At 36.9% G+C, this 27,223-nt stretch overlaps 1 protein-coding gene and 1 pseudogene across 1 annotated transcript in view; both read right to left on the bottom strand.

Moving 5' to 3' along the window:
* The window catches only part of TRPC7 (transient receptor potential cation channel subfamily C member 7), a 403,356-nt gene extending 379,003 nt beyond the window's left edge, over positions 1–24,353 (bottom strand). Inside the window, exon 1 of the mRNA XM_044659937.1 lies at positions 24,253–24,353. Within this exon, the coding sequence (XP_044515872.1) occupies positions 24,253–24,353 (101 nt within the window). The remainder of the gene's footprint in view (positions 1–24,252) is intronic.
* A 1,807-nt stretch (positions 24,354–26,160) lies between these two features.
* Positions 26,161–26,972, bottom strand: LOC123235743 (annotated as a pseudogene).
* Between the last annotated feature and the right edge of the window lie 251 nt (positions 26,973–27,223).

Here is a 27,223-nt window from a genome sequence, read left to right as displayed (position 1 = left end):
ATAAGATCCCATTGTAGTTAATCCACTCCAACATATTGTATATATATACATATAATTTCTAATTGCCCTAATATTAATAAAGGTCCCAGAGTTACAAGTATCATCTTTCCAAATAAGAAAATGAATTCTCTTTCCTGTTTACCCTTTTATGCTTCTCTTGAATTTTCTATTTGAATGTCAGATTTTCTATGCAGTTCTGATCTTTTTATTAGAAATTTTTTAAGTTTTCAATTTCATTAAATATCCATTCATCCCTCCCCCCAGCAGTAAATTAATTTTTGCTGGATAGGTAATTCTTGGATGTAATCTCATCTCCTTTGCCCCCTGAAATATTAATATTTGAGGCTCTCTGATCCTTTAAGTTAGAAAAGGCTAAATTTTATGTTATCTTGACTGTGACATCATGATATTTGAATTATTTTTTTCTGCCTACTTATAATATTTATTTTTCCTTAACCAGAGAGATCTGGAAATTGGCTATAATATTCCTGTGGTTTTTCATTTAGGTATCTTTTTCTGGAGATGATTGAATTCTTTCAATTTCTATTTTTACCCTCTGATTCTATGATATAAAGACAATTTCCCTGAAAACTTCTTGAAATATGATGTTTTGATTATGAATTTGGTTTTGATCATGAATTTTAAGTAGTATAATAATTCTTTAAATTACATCTTCTAAATCTATTTTCCACATCAATTGTGTTTCCAATGAGAAATTTCACATTATCTTCTATTTTTTCATTCTTTTGATTTTATTTTGTATTTGAAAGTAAAATTATCTTTCCAACTCTGGTCTTTTTTAAAAAATCAGTAATGCTTGAAAGGCTTCTTTTCAATGAATATCCATTTCCTCCTTCTCACATTATTCTTGCTTTTCCTCAGTAGGAGATTCTTGATTGTAGTCCTAGTTCCCTTGCCCTCCAGATGAACATATGCTAGGTCTTCTGATTTCTTAATTTAGAAGCTGCTAAATCCTACATAATCCTTACTGTGGCTTCATGATATTCCTAACTACTTGAATTATTTTTTTCTTGACTGGAGATCTCTGGAATTTGGTTATAGTATTCCTGGGAGTTTTCATATGGGAATTTCTATTAGGAGGTGATCCGTGGATTCTTTATTTTACTCTCTATTTCTAGAATATCAGGGCAACTTTCCTTGATGATGTCTTCAAGGATGATATGCAGATCCATTTTTCATTGTGGCTTTTGGATCTAATAATTTAAAATGACCTCTCCTAGATCTATTTTCCTAGGTCAGTTGTTTTTCCAATGAAACATTTCACATTTTCTTCTTGTTTTCATTATTTTGATGTTTTCCAATTCTCATTTTCATGATTAGTGAACTTTTATACCTCTTTACCCATTTGCCAATTGTTCTTTTTGAGAAGTTCTTTCCACAGTGATTTTCATTTCTCTTTTTACCATTTGACCAATTCTGTTTTTTTAGGTTTTATTTCCTTCATTTATGTGTGTGTGTGTGCCTCTTATACAAAGCTGTTAATTCTCTTGTGTAATTTTCTTGCTTCCTTTTCCCAATTTTTCTTGTAACTCTTTCATTTCTTTTTAAAAAATCCTTTATGGTCATGCAGGAATTTTTGTTGTCTAATTCACTAATTCACATTTTTTCCTTTGAGGTTCTTATTTTAACTATTTTGACACTGTTGTCTTTTTCTGATTTTGTTCCTTGGTCTTTCCTATCTCCAAGGTAACATTTTCATGGTCAAGTTCTTTTTGTTGTTGTCATTTGCTCATTTTCGGCAACCTATTTATTGAGTTTTAATTTTACACGAAAATTAGATTGTGTTTTTGGGATAGAGGAGACACTGACGGAAGCTTCAGGTTTTTAATGCTACTGTTTTCAGAATTAATTCTGGAGTTCCATAAGTTTTTTTGTGCTTCTAAAGTGTTTTTGTCCAAGGATGAGTGGTCACTGATCTTCTGACTTTGCTCCTGTCTTTATCCAGGAAAAAAACTTGTTCCTCTATAGTCATAAATGGTAGTGCTCTTCTTGCACCTGGAATTGTGGCCAAGTCTTCTGCTTTCCTGCAATTACCACTTCTAGTGCTCTTTTCTGAATTACAACTGACATCAAGGACCCTACTCCTTTTTAAGTCACCACAAGCACTCTTCTCTACCCTGGAACTATGACTAGTGATCCTGTTCCCCCATAGTCATAGTCAAAATCATTCCTTTTGGTCCTGGAAATATAACTTGGGCCTCTGCATCCAGTGGCCATGAGTACTAGTGTTCTTGCCCTGGGACTTTGACCTGAAATTACATAGAGGCAATAAAGTATGATCCTGAACCCAGTGCTAGCAAAGGGTACCCTGTAATCATTTTATGATTAGTTATCCAATCTCCATACCATCTGTGAGTTGAGAGTTCTTAAAGTTGCTGCTGCTACTGTTGTGAGCACCTTTAAGACTTGTTCCTGGCTTTGCCATGTGCTATACTCTGGGCCTGACCACCACTTGTGACAGAACTATCCTTCCAACTTTCTAAATTCTCTTCACATGGAAAATTGTTCCAATCCTGTAGCCCCCAGTAGTGAGAATAGGCCCCAGTAAAATCACAGCCATAGTTTTGCAGTTGCCAAACGTGCAGCCTGCTCCTCAGCTTGAGAAAAGCAAACTTTCCCCCTCCCCAAATACTAGATTTTCTTCCAAGAAATCACTGGCATGAGAATTCTATGAGAAACTCTGTTAGATGATTACACATTGACATATTGAATTATCACCTATAGAAAACTCTGTTCAGAACCACTGAAGTAATCTAAATCCATTGTTTCTATCTTGTAAACCATTACTAACCATTGTCCCTGCAAAAGGCTTACTTAATCCCTTAGCCTACATCATTTTATCTATAAGTATGTATCCAAATCATTAAACTTTGTCACTGGTCAGTAAGAGGACTTCTCCATGTCTGTCAGTCTGTCAGTTTGACCCTCTTGTAATCCCAGAATCATTTTTTCTCATTCCAGTTTATTTACCCAAGAGAAATTTGATGAGCAAGACTCAATACACTCCAACCTTTTGTTGTCTTCAACAATCCAGAATTTGATTTGGTCACTTTTTTGGGAAGGTTTGGATATGATTACTTGTTTGTTTTCTGCTGTTTGCTCTGTTGTCTGGATTTTTTCTGTGTAAAAGTTGTGGAGTGTTAAAGATTTCTTCTTGAAGATTTCTTTTCTGGGGTTCTTGTCTCTGGCTTGCATTGTTAGCCCAGTACCCTCTCAGCTTTATCCTAATGCCCAGGGACTGTCTGCACTCTTTGGGCTCCTGAGGTCTCAGGTTTAGTTGTTCTCAGAGTCAAGCCTCCTGGTGGTCCCTTTGCTTGTTCCTCTGCCTGAAGCTCCTTTAACAGTCTCAGGGCACTGCTTCTACAGTTGTGTACCCCTCTGAACTGGGTCCCCACCCAGGTCCACACCTGCACACAGGATTGGTGTCTGCAGCTGCAACCGTGCCTGCACTCAGGGTCTGTGTTCAAAGTCCTCATGTTCTTTAGCCTCTTGGGGTCTTAAGTCTTGCTGCTCTCAAGAACAGGCCCTGGTGACCCCCGGTAGCTGCCAAAGACTTAATGGGTGCCCCAAACTTGCTCAAAGACTTTTGAACTGGCTTTTAGCACTGTAGGTGGTGGTGGGGGGAGGGGTTGCTCAGCTTGCGTTTTAGTGAGAGCTATTTCACCCCCTTACAGTGTGGAAATGCCCCGATTCCATATACCTTCAATGCTGCGCCCTGTTGTGTGGTCCCTTTGTTCGTTGTGGTGTCCCTTTGTTCGTCTGGATTTGTTTTTATGTCCCCTTGAGGAGTCCTATATGTGTGGGTTAGCAGAGGTCAAGCAGCTGCTTTTCACTCTGCCGCCATCTTAACCCGGAACCACATGTGTCATTTATTGAGACCTAATTCCATATTATTAATAGTAGGACTAGAGTTATCATTTAGCTTCTACATCCCCAATAATATCCTCATCAGCCCATGTGTTCAAGAAGTTGTTTTTCTTCTGTGTTTCTACTCCCACAGATGTTCCTTTGAATATGGCTAATTTTCTTTCACATGAGTCCCTCAGCATTGCTCTGGATCCTTGCATTGCTGCTAGTAGTCTGTTATGTTCGATTGTACCACAGTGTATCAGTCTCTGTATACAACCTTCTCCTGGATCTGCTACTTTCACTCTGCATCAATTCCTGGAGGTCATTCCTTCAGTTCATTATTCCTTTGAGCAAAGTAGTATTCCATCACCAAGAGATACCTGTAATAAGGGTATTTTGGATGTAATAAGGGAATATTCCACAGTTTGTTCAGCCATTCCGCAATCAGAGGATATTCCCTCATTTTCCAATTTTTTACCACCACGAAGAGCACAACTATAAATATTTTTGTACAAGTCTTTTCCTTATTATTTCTTTGGTATGATAAAAAGGCAGATAGTCTTTTAAAGCCCTTTGGTGTTATTGGGGAATTAGCTAGTATTGGTGGTAAAGTGGTTGTAATAAGGGAATAGGCTAGAGGTAATAGGGAAATTAAGGCAGAGGTAAGGTTGTAATAGGGGATAAGGCATGTAAGGGACTTTAGGTAGTGTGAATAGGGATAAGGCACTCTGGATAGGGGTTTGTGGATCCCTAAGGCAGTAAAGTGGATAAGGAAGATACAATGGTAAAGGTGGTAAATTGAGGTGGTAGGAGAAGTAAGGGAATGACTGAGTTTAGGGAATATAAACATGGAGGTATAAAGAGTTGCAAGGGTGAGGATGAGACATTTTGGGCAAGCAGCTACAGCCTGGGAGATACAGACTGGGACACAGGTTAGAGACAGAGACACTAAAGGGAAACAGACTGAGCCCTTCAAGTAGGAAGGGCACTTCTTCAGACAAAGGTTAGGGCCAGCCAAGAATGGCTTGAAACTGACTAAAGGCCTTTCTAGTCAGTTTCTCAGGTTCACAAACGAAGAATTCAGAGGAAGTATTGAGATTACACTTCCTCCAATTCCCTTCAGGACCCAGAGACAATATTATTCCTTTCTCCCATTCTCTCTCTCTTATCAATCAACTAATGAAGTAGCCAAAGGTTTGATTAAGTGACAAACAGGGTTTATTGAGTTTAGGGTTGATTGGAAGGGATGGAGGGATACAAGGTAACTCTAACAGCCGCCTAGAGAAAGCTTCAGGTGGGGGTGGGAGACAGGAATGTGAGACTGAGAAAGGACCTGCCTATCTCAGCCCCGAGAGGTTTTTTGGTAGCCTATAGGGTTAGGAAAGTTGGATACAATGATTCAAGAGATAATTTGTAACAAGGGTGAGCCCTAACACCCAGATCCACCCTCCTTTCAAAAACCCGAAGAAATTTAGGAAGGGAAAATGATGATTAGGAATAAGGGAGGTTAGGGAGATCCAAAGGAAATAGTTAAGCTAACAAATGTTAAGAGAAAAGCTGCAGAATATAGGCCAGGTTTTCAGTCCAAAGAATAGAGCTCAGTTGACCCTTCTACCCTCATTGAGTCTCCAGGGTCAACTGTCTAACCTTAGGATTCTAAACCCTTTTAAACTGTCAGAAACTCTGCAGTAAGGCTTTGCTGGGCTAATATACACCCTTTTGCACTACAAAAAAGCAGTGGCATGGCTGGATCAAAAGGCAGATAGTCTTTTAAAGCCCTTTGGGCATAGTTCAAAATTGCCATCCAGAATGGTTGGATCAATCCACAACTCCACCAGCAATGCATTAATGTCCCAATTTTGTCACATCCCCTCCAACATTCACCACTTTCCTTTGCTGTCATGTCAGCTAATCTGCTAGGTGTGAGGTGATATGAGGTATTATTTTAAAGAGGTTTTTTTTTTTTTAGGGAATGTTGAGAGAGTCAAGTGATTCACTGCCTTGACTCTGGAATCTTGACTCTGCCCTATATAACAATATCTTAATTAGTAGCTAAAAGCCAAGTCACCATGATCATCTGTTCAAAAGTAGTTTTTAAAATTACTCCATGGTAGACAGAGAAAATTTAGATAACTAAAATATATAGATAATCTCCCATATCCTATGCGTATTTTTCATTCCATTTTCCTTCATTCCTGGATCTTCCCTAGAACTAATAGTATCAACTCTATAATGGACAAAACAATGATTAAGAATCAAGAATTGTGGTTCTTATTCCTACTCTTTTTGAATGACCCCCTCTATATACTCAAGATTCTACCTTTACAAAAAATGAAAGGGTTGGACTAGATGGCCTCTAGGGTTTCTTCTAGCATCTAATATTTCTTTGTATGCTCTCTGATTAAAATTGACTTTCAAAGTTTCTTTTGGCTCCTTCTGTTGCCCTCTATTCTTCTTTTCTTTTCTTTTAAACCCTTAACTCCTGTGTATTGGCTCCAAGGTGGAAGAGTGGTAAGGGTGGGCAATGAGAGTCGAGTGACTTGCCCAGGGTCACACAGCTGGGAAGTGTCTGAGGCCAGATTTGAACCTAGGAACTCCTGTCTATAGGCCTGACTCTCAATCCACTGAGCTACCCAGCTGCTCCCCCACCCCCTATTTTTCTTATTGTAGAAATGTTAGTAGTAGAAAAAATATAAAGTATGAGGGAAGAGGAACAAAATGGGGAAACAAAGGGCTTGGATAATAAACCTTTGAATAATTGAAAGTTTTTCATCAACATGGTGTCTGGTTTTAAGCCCCTGGTCTGTTGTAGCTGTAAATGCTGAAGAAGGAGAGTTTAAATAGATTTGTATTAGTCTGGATTTAGTTTGATTAAAAAAAGAAAAATTATCCTATTTTCTTTAGTGAAGTCCTAGGATAATCACATTGAGAACAAATTCTTTCTTTGAAAAGGCAAATTATTCTTTTATGTCAAATAAAGATTTAAAATATAATTAAATGTACTTTATGCTTCAGGATGGGATTTAACTTTAGACTTGACAAGACTAGACTAGAAGGTATAAATGATGTTTGCCTTGGATTTCTTAAGGAATTAAATCAAATTTTTTGACCTATTAACAACCACATTTATATAAACATGCGTTTTGTTAATGCAGTATTTAGAAAATTTTTCACAGGTATAGGAGTGAGCTGTCCTTTCCTCCTTTCTTTCTCTTCATTCATCTTATTGCAAGTTCACTTTTCTCTCTTTTTCTTGCTAGATTAACATTATTAAGTATTTTATAATTTCCTTAATGTTCTTCTATTTTTCTTTTTGTTAGACTCTTTTTACTGGAATTGTTCTTTTCCTTCTCCCTCATGGTTCCAACATATTTTTTTTATTTTATCAGCATTCTTTTTTTTATAATTTTTATATTTTAAAAAGTTATCCATGGTTACATGTTTCATGTTCTTATTTTCCCCTTCTCCCCCCAAATTCCTCCCCTCCTCCATAGACAACATGCATTTCCAGTGGTTTTAACACGTGTGATCAATCAAGACTTGTTTCCAAATTGTAAATAGTTGCATTGGTGGGGTTGTTTAGTGTCTAAATCCCCAATCATGTTCGCCTCAACCAATGTGTTCAAGCAGTTGTTTTTCTTCTGTGTTTCCACTCCTGCAGTTCTTCCTCTGATTGTGAGTAGCATTTTTTTCCATAAATCCCTCAGAATTGTCCTGGGTCATTGCATCGCTGCTAGTACAGAAGTCCATTACATTTGATTTCTCTGTGAACAATATTCTCCTGACTCTTCTCCTTTCATTCTGCATCAATTCCTGGACGTCTTTCCAGTTCACATGGAATTCCTCCACTTTATTATTCCTTTGAACACAATAGTATTCCATCACCAGCATATACCACAATTTGTCCAGCCATTCCCCAATTGAAGGGCATCCCTTCTTTTTCCAGTTTTTTGCCACCACAAAAAGAATGGCTACAAATATTTTTTTACATGTCTGCTTATCTATGATCTCTTTGGGGTACAAACCCAGCAATGGAATGGCTGGATCAAAGGGCAGGCATTCTTTTATAGCTCTTTGGGCATAGTTCCAAATTGCCATCCAGAAAGGTTGGATCAGTTCACAACTCTACCAGCAATGCATTAATGTCCCAATTTTGCCACATCCCCTCCAACATTCATTACTCTCCCCTGCTATTATTTTAACCAATCTGCTAGGTGTGAGGTGATACCTGTTGTGAGGAAGATTAGATTAGGTATTGATTATGTATTGATTAAGTTGTACATTGCAGGAAGGAGCTGGAGCTGGGAATTCCATGATGGAATGAGGGAGGAGGAAGTCTGTCTGTGCCCTAAGTGTGGACTCCATTAGTGGTGGGCAAAACTGTTGCCAGCCTGGGAGACCTCAGAGCAAAGGACACCCTGCTTCCTGTTTTCCACTGGGATCCTGTGTGGTGTGGCATCTAGCAAAAGGACAAGATCTACAGAGCCAAGAGAAGAGGTGAAGTTTGAGTACTGGAGGACAGTGCTTCAAGCAAAACCCTTACTACTTGGTTCCTGAGACAACTTTAGCTCCTGGCATCCAGAGATCATCAGTGGATTGCAGTGAGAATGCCAAAGCCACAAAGTCTTAGCTGTACTCAAGCTTGGCAGGTTCCAGGTTTGAGGCAGAAAGCCAGAGACTCCATTTATAGCTCCTTGGGCCCTGTTAGTTTAGATCACTTAGATAAGAGTAGAATAAGTCCTCCCATTGCCCTGTGGTTTTATCCTTCAGATTTTAAGTATAGAAATCCTTTCCCACCTTTTGGTCTAACATAATTAAAGCTGTTAAGTCCCTTTTATCTTGTTAGCCTGTTACTATACTCTGGTCTAGTGGAAGCTGGGTGACAGTTAAAATCAACTGCCATTCCTGTAGAAATCCAGTAAACTCTGGTCTCTTCACCCTGGTCCAGTCTCTCATAAATCCTAGAGTGTGTTCCCACAAACCACTTAGTTTATTGTAATATCCCTGGTGACTCCATTACCTTACTTATATTTTCTTACATACCTCCGAGTTATTTTGATTTGCATTTCTATAATTATTAGAGATTTAGAATACTTTCTCATATGCTTATTGAAACTTTTGATTTCTTTACCTGAAAATTGCCTATTCATGTCTCTTGCCCATTTATCAATTGGGGAATGGCTTGATTTTACATACAATTGATTTAACTTCTTGTATATTTGAGTAATTAGACCCCTGTCAGAGTTTTTGTTATAAAGATTTTTCCCAATTTGTTGTTTCTCTTCTGATTTTAATTACATTGTTTTTGTTTGTACAAAAGCTTTTAGTTTAATATAATCAAAACCATTCAATTTACATTTTGTAATTTTCTCTAACTTCCTTGGTTTTAAAATCTTTCCTTTCTCAGAGATCTGACAAGTTTACTATTCTGTGTTCACTTAACTTATTTTTAGTTTCCCTCTTTATATTCAAGTCATTCACCCATTCTGAATTTATCTTGGTGTAGGGTGTGTGATATTGATCTAAACCTAATCTCTCCCATATTGTTTTCCAAATTTCCCAGCAGTTTTTGACAAATAGTGGATTCATGTCCCAAAAGTTGGGCTCTTTGGGTTTATCATACACTGTCTTGCTGATGCCATTTATCCCAAGTCTATTCCACTGATCCTCCTCTCTATCTCTTAGCCAGTACCATATTGTTTAGATGACTGCTGCTTTATAGTACAGTTTAATATTTGGTACTGCCAAACCCCCTTCCTTCACATTTTTTTCATTATTTCCCTTGAAATTCTTGATCTTTTGTTATTCCAAATGAAATTTGTTATAGATTTTTTCTAATTCCGTAAAGAAGTTTTTTGGTAGTTTGATAGGTATGGCGCTAAATAGGTAAATTAATTTGGGTACAATGGTCATTTTGATTATGTTAGCTCGTCCTACCCATGAGCAATCAATGGCTTTCCAATTGTTGAGATACAATTTTATTTGTTTGGAAAGTGTTTTGTAGTTGTTTTCGTATAATTGCTGTGTTTCTTTTGATAGATAGATTCTTAAGTATTTTATATTGTCTAGGGTGATTTTAAATGGTGTTTCTCTTTCTACCTCTTGCTGCTCTAATGTGTTGGAAATTTATAGAAATGCTGATGATTTATGTGCATTTATTTTGTATCCTGCAATTTTGCTAAAGTTGTTGATTATTTCTACCAGCTTCTTAGTTGATTCTCTAGAATTTTTTAAGTAGACCATCATAGCATCTGCAAAGAGTGATAGCTTAGTCTCCTCCTTGCCTATTTTGATACCTTCAATTTCTTTTTCTTCTCTAATTTCTACCACTAGTGTTTCCAGTACTATGTTGAACAATAGAGGTGATAATGGACATCCTTGTTTCACTCCTGATCTTATTGGGAAGGCTTCTAATTTATCCCCATTGCATATGATGCTTGTTGATGGTTTTAGGTATATACTGTTTATTATTATTAGGAAAGGTCCTTCTATTCCTGTACTTTTCAGTGTTTTCAATAGGAATGGATGCTGTATTTTGTTAAAGGTTTTTTCAGCATCTATTGAGATAATCCTGTGATTTTTGTTTGTTAGATTGTTGATATGGTCAATTATGTGGATGATTTTCCTAATGTTGAACCATCCTTGCATTCCTGGTATAAATCCTACCTGATCATGGTGGATGATCTTCTTAATTTCCTGTGGGAGTCTCTTTGCTAGTATTCTATTTAAGATTTTTGCATCTATATTCATTAGGGACATTGGTCTGCAGTTTTCCTTCTCTGTTTTTGATCTACCTGGCTTTGGAATCAATACCATATTTGTGTCATAAAAGGAATTTGGTAGGACTCCTTCTTTGCTTATCATATCAAATAGTTTGTATAGTATTGGGATTTCAGTGTCTGATAGAATTCACTTGTGAATCCAACAGACCCTGGCAATTTTTTCTTAGCGAATTCTTTGATGGCTTGTTCAATTTCTTTTTCTGATATGGGATATTTAGGTTTTCTATTTCTTCTGCTGTTAATCTAGGCAGTTTATATTTTTGTAAATATTCATCCATATCTCCTAGATTGTTTTATTTATTGCCATATAATTGGACAAAATAGTTTTTAATGATTGCCTTAATTTCCCCTTCATTAGAGGTGAGGTCTCCCTTTTCATCTTTGATACTGTCAATTTGGTTTTCTTCTTTCCTTTTCTTATTAGATTGACCAATACTTTGTCTATTTTATCTGTTTTTTCAAAATACCAACTTCTAGTCTTATTTATTAATTCAATAGTTCTTTTACTTTCAATTTTATTAATTTCTCCCTTGATTTTTAGTATTTCTAATTTAGTTTTCATCTGGGGATTTTTAATTTGCTTGCTTTCTAGTTTTTTAAATTGCATGCCCAATTCATTAATCTCTGCCCTCCCTAATTTGTTAATATATGCACTCAAGGATATAAATTTCCCCCTGAGTACTGCCTTGGCTGCATTCCGCAGAGTTTGGTAGAATGGTTCATCATTGTTGTTCTCTTCAATGAAATTGTTGATTGTTTCTATGATTTCTTCTTTGACTAACTGGTTTTGGAGAATCATATTATTTAATTTCCAATTAGTTTTGATTTGCCTGTCCAGGTGCCCTAACTAATTATTAATTTTATTGCATTATAATCTGAGAAGGTTACATTTATTATTTCTGCTCTTTTCCATTTGTTTGCAATGTTTCTATGCCCTATTACATGGTCAATCTATGTGAATGTACCATGTGCAGCTGATAAAAAGGTGTATTCCTTTTTGTCCCTATTTATTTTTCTTCACATATCAATTAAATCTAATTTTTCTAGGACTTCATTCACCTCTCTTACCTCTTTCTTATTTATTTTTTGGCTTGATTTATCTAGTTATAAAAGAGGAATATTTACATCTCTCACTATTATGGTTTTACTATTATTTCCTTCTTGAGCCTTGCCAGTTTCTCCTTTATGAATTTGGATGCTATACCACTTGGTGCATATATATTGAGCAGTGTTATTTCCTCATTGTTTATACTGCCTTTAATCAGGATGTAATGACCTTCCCTGTCTTTTTTAATCCTATCTATTTTTACTTTGGCTTTGTCAGATATCATAATAGCCACTCCTGCCTTCTTTTTCTCATTTGATGCCCAAAAGATTTTGCTCATGCCCTTAACCTTGAACTTGTGTGTGTCTACCTGCCTCATATGTGTTTCTTGTAGACAACATATGGTAGGATTTTGGTTTCTGATCCACTCTGCTATTTGCTTCCGTTTTATGAGCGAGTTCATCCCGTTCACATTCAGAGTTACAATTGTTAGTTGTGCATTCACTGACATGTTTGTATCCTCCCCTAGACCCACCCCTTCTTCTTACACTATTTCCTTTTAAACCAGTGGTTTGCTTTAAGCCACTCTCCCTTGTTTAACTTCCCTTTAAGCACCCTCCCTTGTTTAACTTCCCTTTCTACCCCATCCTTTATTATTCCCCTCTTTTTGTTTTTAAAGGCCTAATGAATTCCTTCCCCCTTCTTCTCCCCTCCCTTTTTTGACCTTCCCCCTCCCCTGCTCCCCTTGGTTTATCCCTTCTGACTTTCTCAGTAGGGTTAGATAGAATTTTATATCCCAAAGGATAATATAGTTACTTTTCCCTCTCAGGGTTAATTACACTGAGAGTAAGGTTTAAATATTACCTCTTAATGCTCTCTTCCTCTCCTTCTTATAATAGTATTTGTCCCCTCCCCTTCCCATGCCCTCTTTGTGTGTAATAGATTATCCTATTTTTCTTATTCACTTAAGTTTCTCTTGTTGTCCCCTACTATTCACCCCACTCTTTTCTACCCCCATATCATCTTAGACCATTTAGTATTCCACCCTCTCCCTGTGAATTATTCTTCTGATTACTATAATAGTGAATAGAGTTCACTACAGAGAATTATACATAGCATTTCTCCACATAGGAATACAGATAATTAGATCATAGTGAGGCCCTTAAAAAGGCAAATTTAAAAATTATAAGTTTTCTTTCTTTCCCCTCTGTTTCTTATTTACCTTTTCATGTTTCTCTCGATTTTTGTGGTTGGATATCAAACTTTCCATTTAGCCCTGGTCTTTTCTGTGCAAATACTTGGAAATCTTCAATTTTGTTGAATGCCCCTACTTTCCCCTGGAAGTATATAGTCAATTTTAATGGGTAGTTTATCCGTGGTTGAAGGCCCAGCTCTCTTGCCTTTCTGAATATCATATTCCAAACCTTGTAGTCTTTTAGCGTGGAGGCTGCCAGATCCTGTGTGATCCTGATTGGTGCTCCTTGATATTTGAATTGTCTCTTTCTGGCTTCTTGTAAGATTTTTTCTTTTACTTGGAAGCTCTTAAATTTGGCAATTATATTTCTGGGCGTTGTCTTTTTTAAGTCGAGTGTCAAGGGTGATCTATGGATCCTTTCAATATCTATATTGCCCTCTTGTTGTAGGACTTCAGGGCAATTTTGTTGAATAATTTCTTTTAGTATGGATTCCAGGTTTCTATTAATTTCTGGTTTTTCTGGAAGACCAATTATTCTCAAATTGTGTCTTCTAGACCGCTTTTCTTGGTCTGTCACTTTCTCATTGAGATATTTCACGTTTCCTTCTATTTTTTCAGTCTTTTGACTTTGTTTTACTTGTTCTTGTTGTCTTGAGAGATCATTAGCTTCTGATTGCTCAATTCTCGCCTTTATGGACTGGTTTTCAGCTATAATCTTTTGGTTTTCCTTTTCAATCTGGTCATTTCTGGTGTTGAATTTGCTTATCAGGTCATTTGATTTCTGAGCCTCACTTTCCAATTGCAAAATTCTGCCTTTAAACTGTTATTTTCTTGCCTGATTTCTTTTCCTTTCCTTTTTCCTTTCCCATTTCTCTAGCCAAATCTTTTCCAACTTTCTCGTCATCTCAGATTTGAACTCTTCAAGAGTTTGTGACCAGTTTTCATTATTTTGGTAGGGTTCAGATGTGATTGCTTTTTTGTTCTCCTCTTCTGTTTGCTCTGTTGTCTGGATTTTCTCTGTGTAAAAGTTGTCGAGTGTTAAAGATTTCTTCTTGTTGTTGTTAATCTTTCTCTTCTGGGCTTCCTGATTCTGGGTTCCCATTTTTAGCCTAGCACCTTCTCAGCTTTATCCTCATGCTCAGGGTCTGTATGCACTCTTTAGGCTCCTGAGGTCTTAGGTCTGGTTGTTCTCAAGGTCAAGCCTCCTCGTGGTCCCCGTTGCTTGATTCTCTGCCAGAGGCTCCTTTACAAGTCTCAGGGCGCTGCTTCCACAGTTGTACACCCATCTGTACTGGTTCCCCACTGAAGGTTTCAGAGTCTTCTCTCACGCCTGTGTCCGCCTCCACCCAAGCCTGCGCTCAGTGTCAGCACTCAAAGTCTGCTTGAGTTCTTTAGCCTTTTGGGGTCTTAAGTCTTGCTGCTCTCAGGAGCAGGCCCTGCAGCTGCCAATGACTCAATGGGTGCCCCAAACTTGCTCTACTTCTTTTGCTCTGTCTTTGGCAATGTAGGTGGTATGTGTGTGTGGGGGGGTTGCTTAGACAACTATTTAGTGAGAGCTGTTTCACCCCTTTATAGCATGGAAATGCCCTGATTCCACATACCTTCCTGGCTGTGCCCTGTTGTGGGGTCCCTCCGTTCGTCTGGATTTGTTTTTATGTCCCCTTGAGGAGTCCTGTATGTTTTGGTTAGGAGAGTTTAAGCTTTTTACTCTGCTGCCATCTACTCCCCAGACATTTTAAATGACATTTATGAAGGGACAAATTGCAAAACAAAACTGGAGTACTTGTGGGTACACATTCCATTTATTGTGACTGCTTCCCATATCTCTAGGGCTCTATTCTCTCTATTGTACTTTTTAATTCAATTTTATGTATCACTTCCTATATTCTCCCCAACTTTGTACCTGAGAAATTCCTTTTCTGCTTCTCATAGAATCACAGGATTAGAAAAGATTAAAATGTCTTGTATAGTTCTTCTTGTACTTCATCTGGAAACCCCTCTGCAGTCTAATCCATACTCATTGTCCTTTGGTTATAAGTAAAATGATATTTTACAAGAAAGCCCCATTTTACTATTGGTCAGTTCCAAACATACAGAATCTTTATTGAAATGACATCTGCCTCTTTAGAACCTGTATCCATTAATGTTAGTTGAGTCCTCTCAGTTGTCATTGATAGGCCACAATAGGCATGATTAAAACTAAAGACTAAATAAACTCAATTGACCAGGGCAGAAAAATATTATTCTGAATACTAGGTAAATATCTAAATAAGAGGGTGGAGAGGCAAGAAAATTTCATAGTATACTGGTATCAAAGACAAAGTCCAGACCAGCTAGTAAGTAGTAAGTAAGTAATAAGAAAGGTCAAAGTCTGTGCATAAAACACGTATTCTGGAAAGTGGTCAGAACACCATTACAGTGGAACCTGGTGGTAATCAGGAAGCTTGGTTGTGGTCAGAAAGATTAGACTTAGGTCTCCTTCACATATTTCCAAAGGTAGGTCCTTACTGGCCCAATTATATTTATTTATCTTCTATTTCTGTATTTGCCTCCATCTTTTGGTCATGTCTTTTATTTTTTACTATTTTTTAAACCCTTTCCTTGTATCTTGGAGTCAATACTGTGTACTGGCTCCAAGGCAGAAGAGTGATAAGGGTAGTCAAGTGAGTTGTCCAGGGTCACACAGCTGGGAAGTGTCTGAGGCCAGATTTGAACTTAGGACCCCCCATCTCTAGGCCTGACTCTCAATCCACTGAGCTACCCAGATGCACCCTGGACATGTCTTTTAAAAGAGAGCTCCTGGTTCAGCCATGTGCATTGCTTTAGTTAACTTATCTTTTTCTTCCTCAATGGAATTGTTTTCTTTGTGTTTTCTGAATTTAATTCTTGAGATCTTCCTATCTACTCTGGTTTCAATTTCCCAATTCCATTGTTCTTCAGATCTTTTTTAAATATCCTTTCCCCAAATAAAACATGTATATAATAGTATTTTCAGTTTTCTTCTCATAATCAATGATAAAATATATGATAGAATAATAGTTTTCCCCAAGGTTCTCATTATTTCCATCCATGTCATCTCTCAAATGTGAGTTGTTAATCCAAGTGGGAAGGGGAATCTTACTAGTTTGATGATCTGTTTAATAAATGTGAAAGCTTTGGTGGAAAACAAATTGAGATTTTTTTTAGCTTTACCTGTGTATCATCCTGCAACTCAGTGGATTGCATCTTTAAAATCAAATCTTTGCCTACGTACTGACTATTTTGCTCTTTAACCTCAAACAGTGACACTGTATCTAAAGCACATGAATTGGAAAGAATTTTGGCATCTAATTCCCCCGAGGTTACTGAAAGTGTTCCTTTATGGAAACTTTGTAAATCCTCACCATAATGTTCTTTATCCAAGTTGCCCCTTTGTTTTATACTTGGAATAAAGAGAGGAATTGGAGTTTTTGATGATTCTGAACCAGATTGCAAAATCTCTTGATGTGAGTTGTTGCAATGGTCTGATTGATCCTTATGCTTCTCACCCAAAGTGTGTGATATGGAATGGGAAAGCTGATCCCTTATATAATCATCCTCATTATTGCCATATACTTCTCTGCGCATTTGCAATATTTCTTCCCATTGCTTATTATCTACCACAGATCTATGTTCATCTTCTGTGTAGATTACTTTAGATACTCGCTCTATATTGCCTAGATATCTCATTTTGCTTTCCTCACTTAGATAGACTCTGCCACACCCAAATTACATTGATTAGAAGGCTTTAAATCAGGAATCTCAATTCATAATGATTTCTTAGGTTTCGTTCCCATTTGAATATATCTTTCCATATCATCTAATGAAGGGGCTTGACTATATTTTTTACATGCATGGTTACAACATGCACCATCATGTTTGTTATCATCATTTCTTCTTGATTCATTGTTTTTTAGACCATTTCGAATTATAAAAGGTTTTTCTGATGTCTCTGTCTCTCTGATTTTGGTTATTGCTTCTAGAAAAATCTATTTGCTGCCTAAATCTACAAAATCGAAGGATGTGCCCAATCCGTCCATGTAGATAGCAATGATTTGGTTCTTTGGGTGTTGCTAGTAGGTTGCCCATACTGATTTTGGCTCCTACTTGTTTGGAGAGCAAAATTTTTCACTTCCTCTATTTCTTTCTCCCACCTTGCCTGTTTTAATTGTCGTTTCGGATCAGCTATGACTTCATCCTTATCTGTTTCAGACTGTCTAGCCAATCTTGCCACTTTTTGTTTTGAATCATGAATGTACACTGCATGTTGTCTTACATCCTCCAGTGGTAGTGATTCCCACTGTGGACAACTTTGTCTAAAATAGCTTTGTATCAGGATTGAGGTTCCCTTCACAAACTGTCTACGTATGTGGTCAATGGTATCCTGGGCATGTGTGTCTCTAAGACCAAAGATTGTTTCTGCAGCTTCGATGACCCTATCCAGAAAACTACTTGAGTGATCTTCTTCCCCTTGCTTCAGTTTTTTGAATTTTTGCCATGCATTTGGTCTTTTTGCATGCAATCTCATGGTTTCAATCAAATCTGCTCTGCACCTCATTAAATATCTCATATTGGCATGTTGTGTAAAATCTAGGTCTTGGTGAACCAGTGGCCACGATTCTAAATTGGGATTTGTCCTAGTTTCATTGAGGAATTTTTCCTTTTCCGAGGGAGAGTAAAATCCCCCAAAATAAATTCAACGTCATCAAAACTAGGATTGAATAAAGTGAACACCCTTTTTAATTCCTTGAGGCTCTTGAAAGGTTTTTCATAGAACTTGGGGAATCGCCTTTTTAGAACTTCCATATCGCTTAGAGTGAAAGCCTTGTAGGTCTTTACCACCCCCTCTCCTGGTTGAACAATAGTCCTGTCCACAGTCGGTAATACAAAGACTACAGCGTTTTGGATTGATTGATCTTTTGCGGTTTTATTATGTTTTAAAAAATTTGATTCCACAATCTCCAGTTGGAGGATTGTGTGCTTGTCTAGTTCTTTCCCTCTCTAATTTGTTTTAACACTTGGGACAGTAGCTTGATATTCTCTACTAGTTCCGTGGATTCAGTATGAGTTTTTACCGGAGATGTCTTAAAGTAATTACACTGGTGAGTTAGAACTGCCTTAGAGATTATAAGGATTTGCCAGAGAGATAGGATAATTGCAATAGCTGTGGGGATGAAACATATGCATTCGGCTAGTGTAAAGGCAAACCATTTATTATAATCATATATTTCTAGCATTTGTTGCACTAGATTTGGGACCTTTACAAACCAAAAGTTACATAAACCTTGCATAAGGGAACAAGCCATTATGGAGACACTGCCTAGAATAAAAGTTATTCTTGTCAGATTCATTTTTGTTATTTTAGAAGATTCGTATTTTTTTGTTAACTGTGCTCCCCAGATGTAATAAGGGAATAGGGTATATATATTATAAGGGAATATGGCAATAGGGTGATATGAGACCAAGGGCTGGAGGTAACAAGGAAATTAAGCCAGAGATAGGGTTATAGTAGTGGATAAAGCAGGCAAGGGACTAAAGATAGAGTGAATAGGGGATAAGGCACTGTGAATAGGGTTTTTGTGGATCCCTAAGGCAGTAAAGTGGATAAGTAAGGTACAATGGTAAAGGTACTAGATTGAGATAGTAGGAGAGGTAAGGGAATGACTGGGTTTAGGGAATATAAACACAGAGGTATAAGGAGTTGTAAAGGTTAGGATGAAATACTTTGGGCCAACAGCTACTGCATGGGAAACATAGACTGGACACAGGTTTGAAGACAGAGACACTAAAGGGATCAGACTGAGCCCTTCAGATAGGAAGGGCACTTTTACAGACAAAAGTTAGGGCCAACCAAGAATGGCTTGAAACTGACTAGAGGGCTTCTAGTCAGTTTCTCAGGTTCACTAAGGAAGATTCAGATGAAGTATTGTGCTCTCATTTCCTTCAAAATGGACACCTTGAATCCCTCAGGACCCAGAGAGAATGTTATTTCCTTACTCCTTTCTCCCTCTCTTATCAATCAACTAATGAAGTACCCAAAGGCTTTGATTACATGACAAAACAGGGTTTATTGAAGTTTAGGATTGATTGGAAGGGACAGAGGATACAAGGTAACTCTAACAGCCGCCTTGAGAAAGCTTCAGGTGGGGGAGGGAGACAGAAATGTGAGACTGAAATAGGAACCTGCCTAAATCAGCCCCAAGGTTTTGTAGCCTATACGGTTAGGGAAGTTGGATACAATAATTAAAGAGATAATTTGTAACAAGGGTAAGCCCTATTTTACTACAGGGAAACTATGTCTGCCAAGTTTGGAAGCTAAACCCAAGGTCCATTCTCTTTTCAAAAACCCCAACAGATTTAGGAAGGGGAAAATGATGATGGGAACAAGGGAGGTTAGGGAGATTCAAAGGAAATAAATAAACTAACAAATTTTAAGAGAAAAGCTGCAGAATATAAGTAAGGTTTTCAATCCAAAGATAGAGCTCAGATTGACCCTTCTACTCTCCATGAGTCTCCCGTGTCAACTGCCACTCCTGAAGATTCTAAACCCTTCCTCAACAGTAAGGCTTTGCAGGGCTGACATGCACCCTAATTGCACTACATCCGGCTGTATCCATGTAGCACTAAAGAAAGTTGTCTTTTTATTTTTTTCTGCATTAATGCCCCAATTTTGCCACATCCCCTCCAACATTTATTACTTTGCTTTGCTGTCATGTTAGTTAATCTGCTAGGTGTGAGGTCATACCTCAGAGTTGTTTTGATTTGCATTTCTCTAATTATAAGAGATTTAGAACACTTTTTCATGTGTTTGTTGATAGTTTTGATTTCTTTATCTGAAAATTGCCTATTCATATCCCTTGCCCATTTATCAATTGGGGAATGGCTTGATTTAGCTCCTTATATATTTGAGTAATTAGATCTTTGTCAGAGGCTTTTGTTATAAAGATTTTTTCTCAATTTATTGCTTCCCTTTTAATTTTGGATGATTACATTAAATTTAATGTAATCAAAATTAACTTTATATTTTGTAATTTTTTTCTAACTCTTGCTTGGTCTTAAAATCTTTCCTTTTCCAAAGATCTGAGTATAATATTTTGTGTTCACCTAATTTACTTATAGTTTCCTTCTTTATATTAAAGTCATTCATCATTCTGAGTTTATCTTGGTGTATGGTGTGAGATGTTGATCTAAACCTAATCTCTCCCATACTATTTTCCAATTTTCCCAGCAGTTTTTGTCAAATAGTGGATTTTTCTTCCAAAACCTGGGCTCTGTGGGTTTATCATAGAGTGTCTTACTGAGGTCACTTACTTGAAGTCTATTCTACTGATCCTCCCTTTTCTCTCTTAGCCAGTACCACATTGTTTTGATGAACACTGCTTTAGATTACAGTTTAAGATTTGGTACTGCTAGACCACCTTCCATCACATTTTTTTTCATTATTTATCTTGATATTCTTGATCTTTCGTTTTTCCAAATGAACTTTGTTATAGTTTTTCTACTTAAATAAAAAAGTTTCTTGGCAGTTTGGTAGTTATGAAACAAAATAAATAGATTAATTTAGGTAGGATGGTCATTTTTATTATGTTAGCTCATCTTATCCAGGAGCAATTAATGTTTTACCAATTGTTTAGATCTAGTTTTAATTGTTTGGAAAGTGTTTTGAAGTTTTTTCAAATAATTCCTCTGTCTTGGCAGATAGATTCCTAAGTATTTTATATTGCCAAGGGTGATTTTAAATGGCAATTCTCTTTTTAACTCTTGCTGCTAAGATGTGTCAGAAATATATAGAAATCCTGATGATTTATGTGGGTTTATTTGCATCCTGCAACTTTGCTTAAGTTGTTGATTATTTCCACTAGCTTTTTAGTTGATTCTCTGGGATTCTTTAGGTGCATGATCATATATCATCTGTAAGGAGTAATAGCTTAGTCTCCTCATTGTCTATTTTAATACCTTTAACTTATTTTTCTTCTCTAATTTCTACTGCTAGAGTTTTTAGTACCATGTTAAATAATAGAGGTGATAATGGGTATCTTTGTTTCATTCCTGATCTTATTGGAAAGGCTTCTAATTTATCCCCATTGCAGATGATGCTTGCTGATGGTTTTAAATATATACTGTTTATTACTTTTAGGAAAGTTCCTTCTCTTTCTATACTTTCTATTGTTTTCAATAGGAATGAGTGTTGTATTTTGTCAAAGGCCTTTTCTACATCTATTGAGATAATCATGTGGTTTTTGTTGGTTTGCTTGTTAATATTGCCAATTATGTGAATGGTTTTTCTGATTTTGAACCATCCTTGCATGCTTGGTATAAATTCCACCTGATCATAATGAATAACCCATGTGATCACTTGCTGGAGTCTTTTCGATAGTATTCTATTTAAGATTTTTGCATGTATGTTCATTAAGGAAATTGGTCTGTAGTTTTCTTCCTCTGTTTTCGGTCTGCCTGGCTTTGGAATCAGTACCATATTAATGTAATAAAAGGAATTTGGTAGAACTCCTTCTTTGCTTATTTTGTCAAATAGTTTTTATAGTACCGGGATTAGTTCTTTGAAAGTTTGATAGAATTGACTCGTGAATCCATCAGGCCCTGGGGTTTTTTCCTTAGGGAGTTTTTTGGTGGATTGTTCAATTTCTTTTTCTGATATGGGATTATTTAAATATTCATTTTCTTCTTCTGTTAATATAGGCAATTTATATTTTTGTAGATATTTATCCATACCTCTTGGATTACTGTATTTATTGCCATATAATGGGGCAAATGAGTTTTTAATGATTGCCTTGGTTTCTCCTTCATTAAAGGTGAGGTCTCCCTTTTCATCTTTGATACTGTTAATTTGGTTTTCTTCTTTTTTTTAGATTAACTAGTACTTTATTTTATTTGTTTTTTTTCAATAGTTCTTTTACTTTTAATTTGATTAATTTCTCCCCTAATTTTTAGGATTGATTTCTAATTTAGTTTTCCTCTGGGGATTTTTAAGTAGTTCCCTTTGTAGTTTTTTAATTTGCATGCCCAATTCATTGACCTCTGCCCTCCCTAGTTTGTTAATATATGCTCTTAAGGAAATTTATATCCTCAGTACTGCTTTGGCTGCATCCCATAGATTTTGGTATGATGTCTCATCATTGTCATTCTATTCAATGAATTATTAATTGTTTCTATGATTTATTCTTTAATTGATTTTGGTGAATCATATTATTTAACTTCCAATTAGTTTTTAGTTTACTTCTCCATTGTAGAAATAATAAGTAAAGGTAATGGAGACACCAGGGATATTATAATAAAACTAAGTGATTGTGGGTACACACACTGGAGTTTAGGAGAGACTGGACCAGGATGGAAAGACCAGAGTTTACTGGATTCACACAGGAATGGCAGTTGGTCTTAAGTGTCTCTCAGCTTCCCCTAGGCCAGAATCTAGAAACAAGCAGGCAAGGTAAAAGGGATTAACAGGTTTTAATTATATTCAACTAAAAGGTGGGATAGGGATTTCTACTCTAAAAACTTAAACCCTAAGGACAAAAACCACACGGAAAGGGCAGGATTTCCCTACACTAACTTAGTGGCCTAAACAGACAGGGCCCAAGGAACAATAATGGAGTCTCTGGGTTGCCTCAGACCTGGTCCTGCCAGTCTTGAGCAGCACAGTTAAGGGCTGATGTGGCTTTGGGATTCTCACTGTAATTCACCAATTATCTCTGGATGCCAAAAGCCAAGGTGGTCTCAGGTACCAAGTTGAGAGGGTGTGCTTGAGACACTGTCCACCAGATCCCAAACTTCTCCTCTTCCCTTGGTACTGCATAGTAGATCTTGTCCTCTTTGCTAGATGCCACCACCACACAGGATCCCAGGGAAATCAGGATGCAGGGTTTCCTTTACTCTGAGATCTCCCAGGGCTAACCACAGTTTGTGCTAACCCCTAATTGAGTCCCTCTCAGAGCACAAGTTACTTCTTTGTTCTCCTTCATTCCATCTTGGAATTCCCAGGTCCAGCTCCTTCCTGTTGGTACACCTTAATTCGTAATTACTAACTAATCTAATCTTCCTCACAACACCATGTACTCTTGCTAATTATTATTTTTATTGCATTATGATCTGAAAATGTTGCATTTGTTTTTTTCTGCTTTTTTTGCATTTTCCCCCATGTTTTTATGCCCTATTACATGATCAATCTTTGTGAATGTACCATGTGCTGCTGAAAAGAAGGTGTATTCCTTTTTTCCCTATTATTTTTTCTCTGTATATCTATTAACTCTAAATTTTCTAAGATTTTATTCACATCTCTTATCTCTTTCTTATTTATTTTTTGATTTCATTTATCTAGATCTGGTAAAGGATAGTTCATGTCTCTCACTAGTATAGTTTTATTATCTATTTCCTCCTTCAACTCCACTAGTTTCTCCTTTAGAAATTTAGATGCTGCACCATTTGGTGCATACTGATATTTCCTCATTGACTATACTGCCTTTTATCAGGATGTAATTACCTTCCCTATCTCTTTTAACTAGATCTATTTTTACTTTGGCTTTGTCAGATATCATGATTGTGACTCCTGTCTTCTTTTTCTCAGTTGATGCTAAATAGATTTTGCTCCAGCCTTTTAGCTTTACCTTGTGTGTGTCTACTTGCCTCTTTTGTGTTTTTTGTAGACAATATATGATAAGATTTTGGCTTCTAATCCACTCTGCTATTTGCTTCCCTTTTATGGGTGTTATAGAAAACAATGAAGGATTGATAATAACAATAATGATAGAGGATATGAAGGCTAGAGGCTTTGAAGGTGGATTGGATTTTGGTGGGAGAGAGAGCATACTCTCACCCATGGCCTCTGTGTAGGTGCTGCTTGTAAAACTATGCCTCTCCTCTCCTGACAGGCTTGCTCAACTGAGATTGTCAGCTATCTCTTATGACAGATGCCCAGACAAGGAACCACTGAGAGGTTGTGGATGTAGTTAACCTCTTTAGTTCCCCAACCAGGGATTGGAATAATTATTGATAAGGGCTATTGATGCACTGTTTGAATAACGGTGAAATCTTACTGTGTGGAGATCTCACCTTCCCAAGGGTTTAGATATATTGACCACTCAGGAAAGGTACTTGATAACAAAACACTATATATGATTCTAATTAATGGGGTTAGGAACAAGGGAAAAGGATGGAGGATTTGGGAACCTTATTTACTAATACTCTAAGCTAATGATTAGACTATTGGAGGTAGCTAGATCAAGTAGAGGCTGGAGGTTCTTCACCATCTCACTAACTCTGGCCTGACTTGGCAGGAGCCAAGCCAAAGATTAGGGAAGGTTATTGATGATCTTTGATGATAGTATCACTGTTCACTCTCAGCTCTATTGTCAATGATGGTGATTGCTCTCAGTAAAACAGGTTGGTTTGCAGGTACAGGTACAGGTAAAGGTGTAGGCCTACCCTCCATTGAGACCTCCCACCTCCCAAGTTCTGCTCCAGAGTGAGCAACATGTGCTGGGCCTGGTGGGTATTTATAGGGTTGGTTCCAGTGGACTTTTTGACCTGGTTCATGACATCTATGTACATTCTGAGGTGTCAAACTGCCCGTCTTGTCACTCAAAGTTGGTGTCCATCTTGTCCCAGAAATCAATATAACATGGATGAGTTCATCCCATTCACTTTCAGAGTTATGATTACCACTTTTATATTCCCCAGCATTTTAATTTTCTTTCCTTGTCCTTCCCTTTCTTCTTTCACTATTTCCTTCTTCACTAGTGTTTTCTTTTAAATCAGTCCCTGCTAATCCTTACCCCTATTTTACTTCCCCTTCTTCTCCATCCCTTCTTATTCTCCTCTTATTTTTCTTTGGGGTTCTTTTAAGCTCCCCTCCCCCACTCTCACTCCTTAGTATTGCTTCCCTTTCCAAAAGTCCATTTGTTACCCTTCTACTTCTCTATAGGGCACAAATCAATTCTCTGGCCCAGTGGATCTGATTGTTCTTCTCTCTTTAAGTCAATTTCAATGCACGTAAGGATTAAGTATTTCCTGTCTCCAACCTCTTTACCCTTCCAGTTTATTGGTCTTCTCTCCCATTCCCACCATGAACTTCTTTATAAAGTATAAATTTTGTCTCTTTTCCCAATTTGTTTCTTTTCCCATTTCTTTTAATATTATCCTCTTTTCAACCTCTTGTTTCATATATATTTATACATATATATACACACACACACACACACACACACATATATATATATATATATATATATATATATATATATATATATATATATACATTTTAACATTTCATCCTATACAGTTTGACACTATTCCCTCTATGTATACTTCTTCTAGCTATTCTGATGATGATAACAATTTTGAAGAGTTACCAACATCATCTTTTCTTATAGGAATACAAATCATTTGAACTCATTGGGTCCTTTAAAAATGTTTTTTTTTTGTTTTTCCCCCTTTCTTAATTATCTTTTGTTGATTTTTTTGAGTTCTGTGTTTGGACATCAAATTTCCTGTTTAAGTCTGGTCTTTTCTTTATGAATGCTTGGAAGTATTATTTTTTATTAAATGACCATACTTTCCCTTACAAGATATAGTCAGTTTTGCTGTGTGGTTGATTCTTGGTTGTAGATGCAGTTCCCTTGATTTCTGGAACATCATATTTCATGACTTCTGGTCCTTCAGTGTAGGTGCAGTCAGATCCTGTGTTATCCTAACTGTGGTTCCATGGCATCTGAATGACTTCTTCTTAGCAGCTTGTTATATTTTTTCCTTAGTCTGGTAGTTCTTGAATTTGGCTATAACATTCCTGGGCATTGTCAATTGGGAATTAAATGTAGGAAGGGATCTGTGGATTCTTTCAGTCTTCACTTTTCCTTCTTATTCAGATTGTCAGGGCAGTTTTTTTTTTTGGATTATTTCCTGTATGATGATGTCCTGGCTTTTCCTTTTGTCATGATCTCTCAGTAGTCCAATAATTCTCAAATTGTCTCTCCTCAATCTGTTTTCCAGACCTGAGATTTTGTCAATGTGGTATTTCACGATTTCCTCAATTGTTTCATTCTTTTGATTTTGTTTTATAGATTCTTGCTGCCTTGTGAAGTTATTTGCTTCTAGTTGTTGGATTCTAACTTTTAAAGAATTAATTTCATACACTATTTTACTAGGCCATTTTCCCCAAGTCTATTCCATTGACTTCTTTTTCTTAGTACCATATTTTTTAGCTATTCCAAATAGTTTAATAAAAATTCTTTGCAAGGCATTTAAAACACCAATTTGTGAGGAAAAAATTCATTGGAGAGAGAGAATACAGAATGCAGGTGGCCTTGGAACTGAGGAAATTTCTTGATTGGCCACTTCTGATCAGCCTTATCTTGCTCTGTAATCTCATATTTCTTTTTTTTCTGTGTCAAAAATCTCTCCTTTTTGGTGTTTAGTCTTATACAGCCTCTTCTTCTTGAAGTAAGCATTAGTAAGATGATTTGGAATTTTTACACCAGAAATGTTAACCTTGGTAGAGGTGGTAATGATTACTTTCTGATGGGTCCTTTGCAGAGGAATACAGTTGATGGTCAAAGGTCCGGTGACCAGTATAGCAAACCACTTGGTTCTCCTTCAGGAAAATCACTTGCTTGCCCCTATGGCTGACAGTGAGCATGATCAGAATTGTTCCTGGGTTGATATTAGACCAGAGTCTCCTTACATGCTGGCTGAAGTACTTTTTGCCAAGCCTTAGGAGCTTTCTAGGCACATTCTCAGTAGGATAATACCTGGACATTTTCCAAATCTTTACCACACGGGTTTCTCTATTCTTATAACCACCAATTGGCTTTGAGGTAATGGCAGGCACCTTCTCTTTCTTCTTCCTTTCAAACTGGGTTTTTGGTGCAGCATATTTCCACTTGTTAATGGCTCCCTGGAATACATAGCTGACCTTGAGTACCTGTGTTCTGACTGCAATGCTTTTGAGGTTTTTTCACCACCTTTCCAGCTACATCTTACTTTTTGTTATTTTCCTTCTTTTCCTTTTTGACTTTATTTTCTTTTGGTCCTTCCAAGTATTTTTATTCACCATTTTGAGAGACAGGTAAGAGCTACCATGTTGATGATCCCCAGGTACAGTTTAAGATCTAGTACTGCTAGGCCTCCATCCGCAGTTTTTCCCACTGGTTCCCTTGATATTCTTGATCTTTTGTTCTTCCAAATGAATTTTGTTATAATTTTTTTCTAATTAAAAAAAGATTTTTGGTAGTTGATAGATATGGCACTGATTAAGTAAATTAATTTGGGTCGGATTTTCACTTATTATATTAGCTCATACTACCT

This window comes from Gracilinanus agilis, chromosome 2, assembly GCF_016433145.1.
Source record: "Gracilinanus agilis isolate LMUSP501 chromosome 2, AgileGrace, whole genome shotgun sequence".
Classification (NCBI taxonomy): Eukaryota; Metazoa; Chordata; class Mammalia; order Didelphimorphia; family Didelphidae; genus Gracilinanus; species Gracilinanus agilis.
The sequence above is the reverse complement of the archived record's forward strand: the minus strand, read 5'-3'. Positions and strand labels throughout refer to the sequence as shown.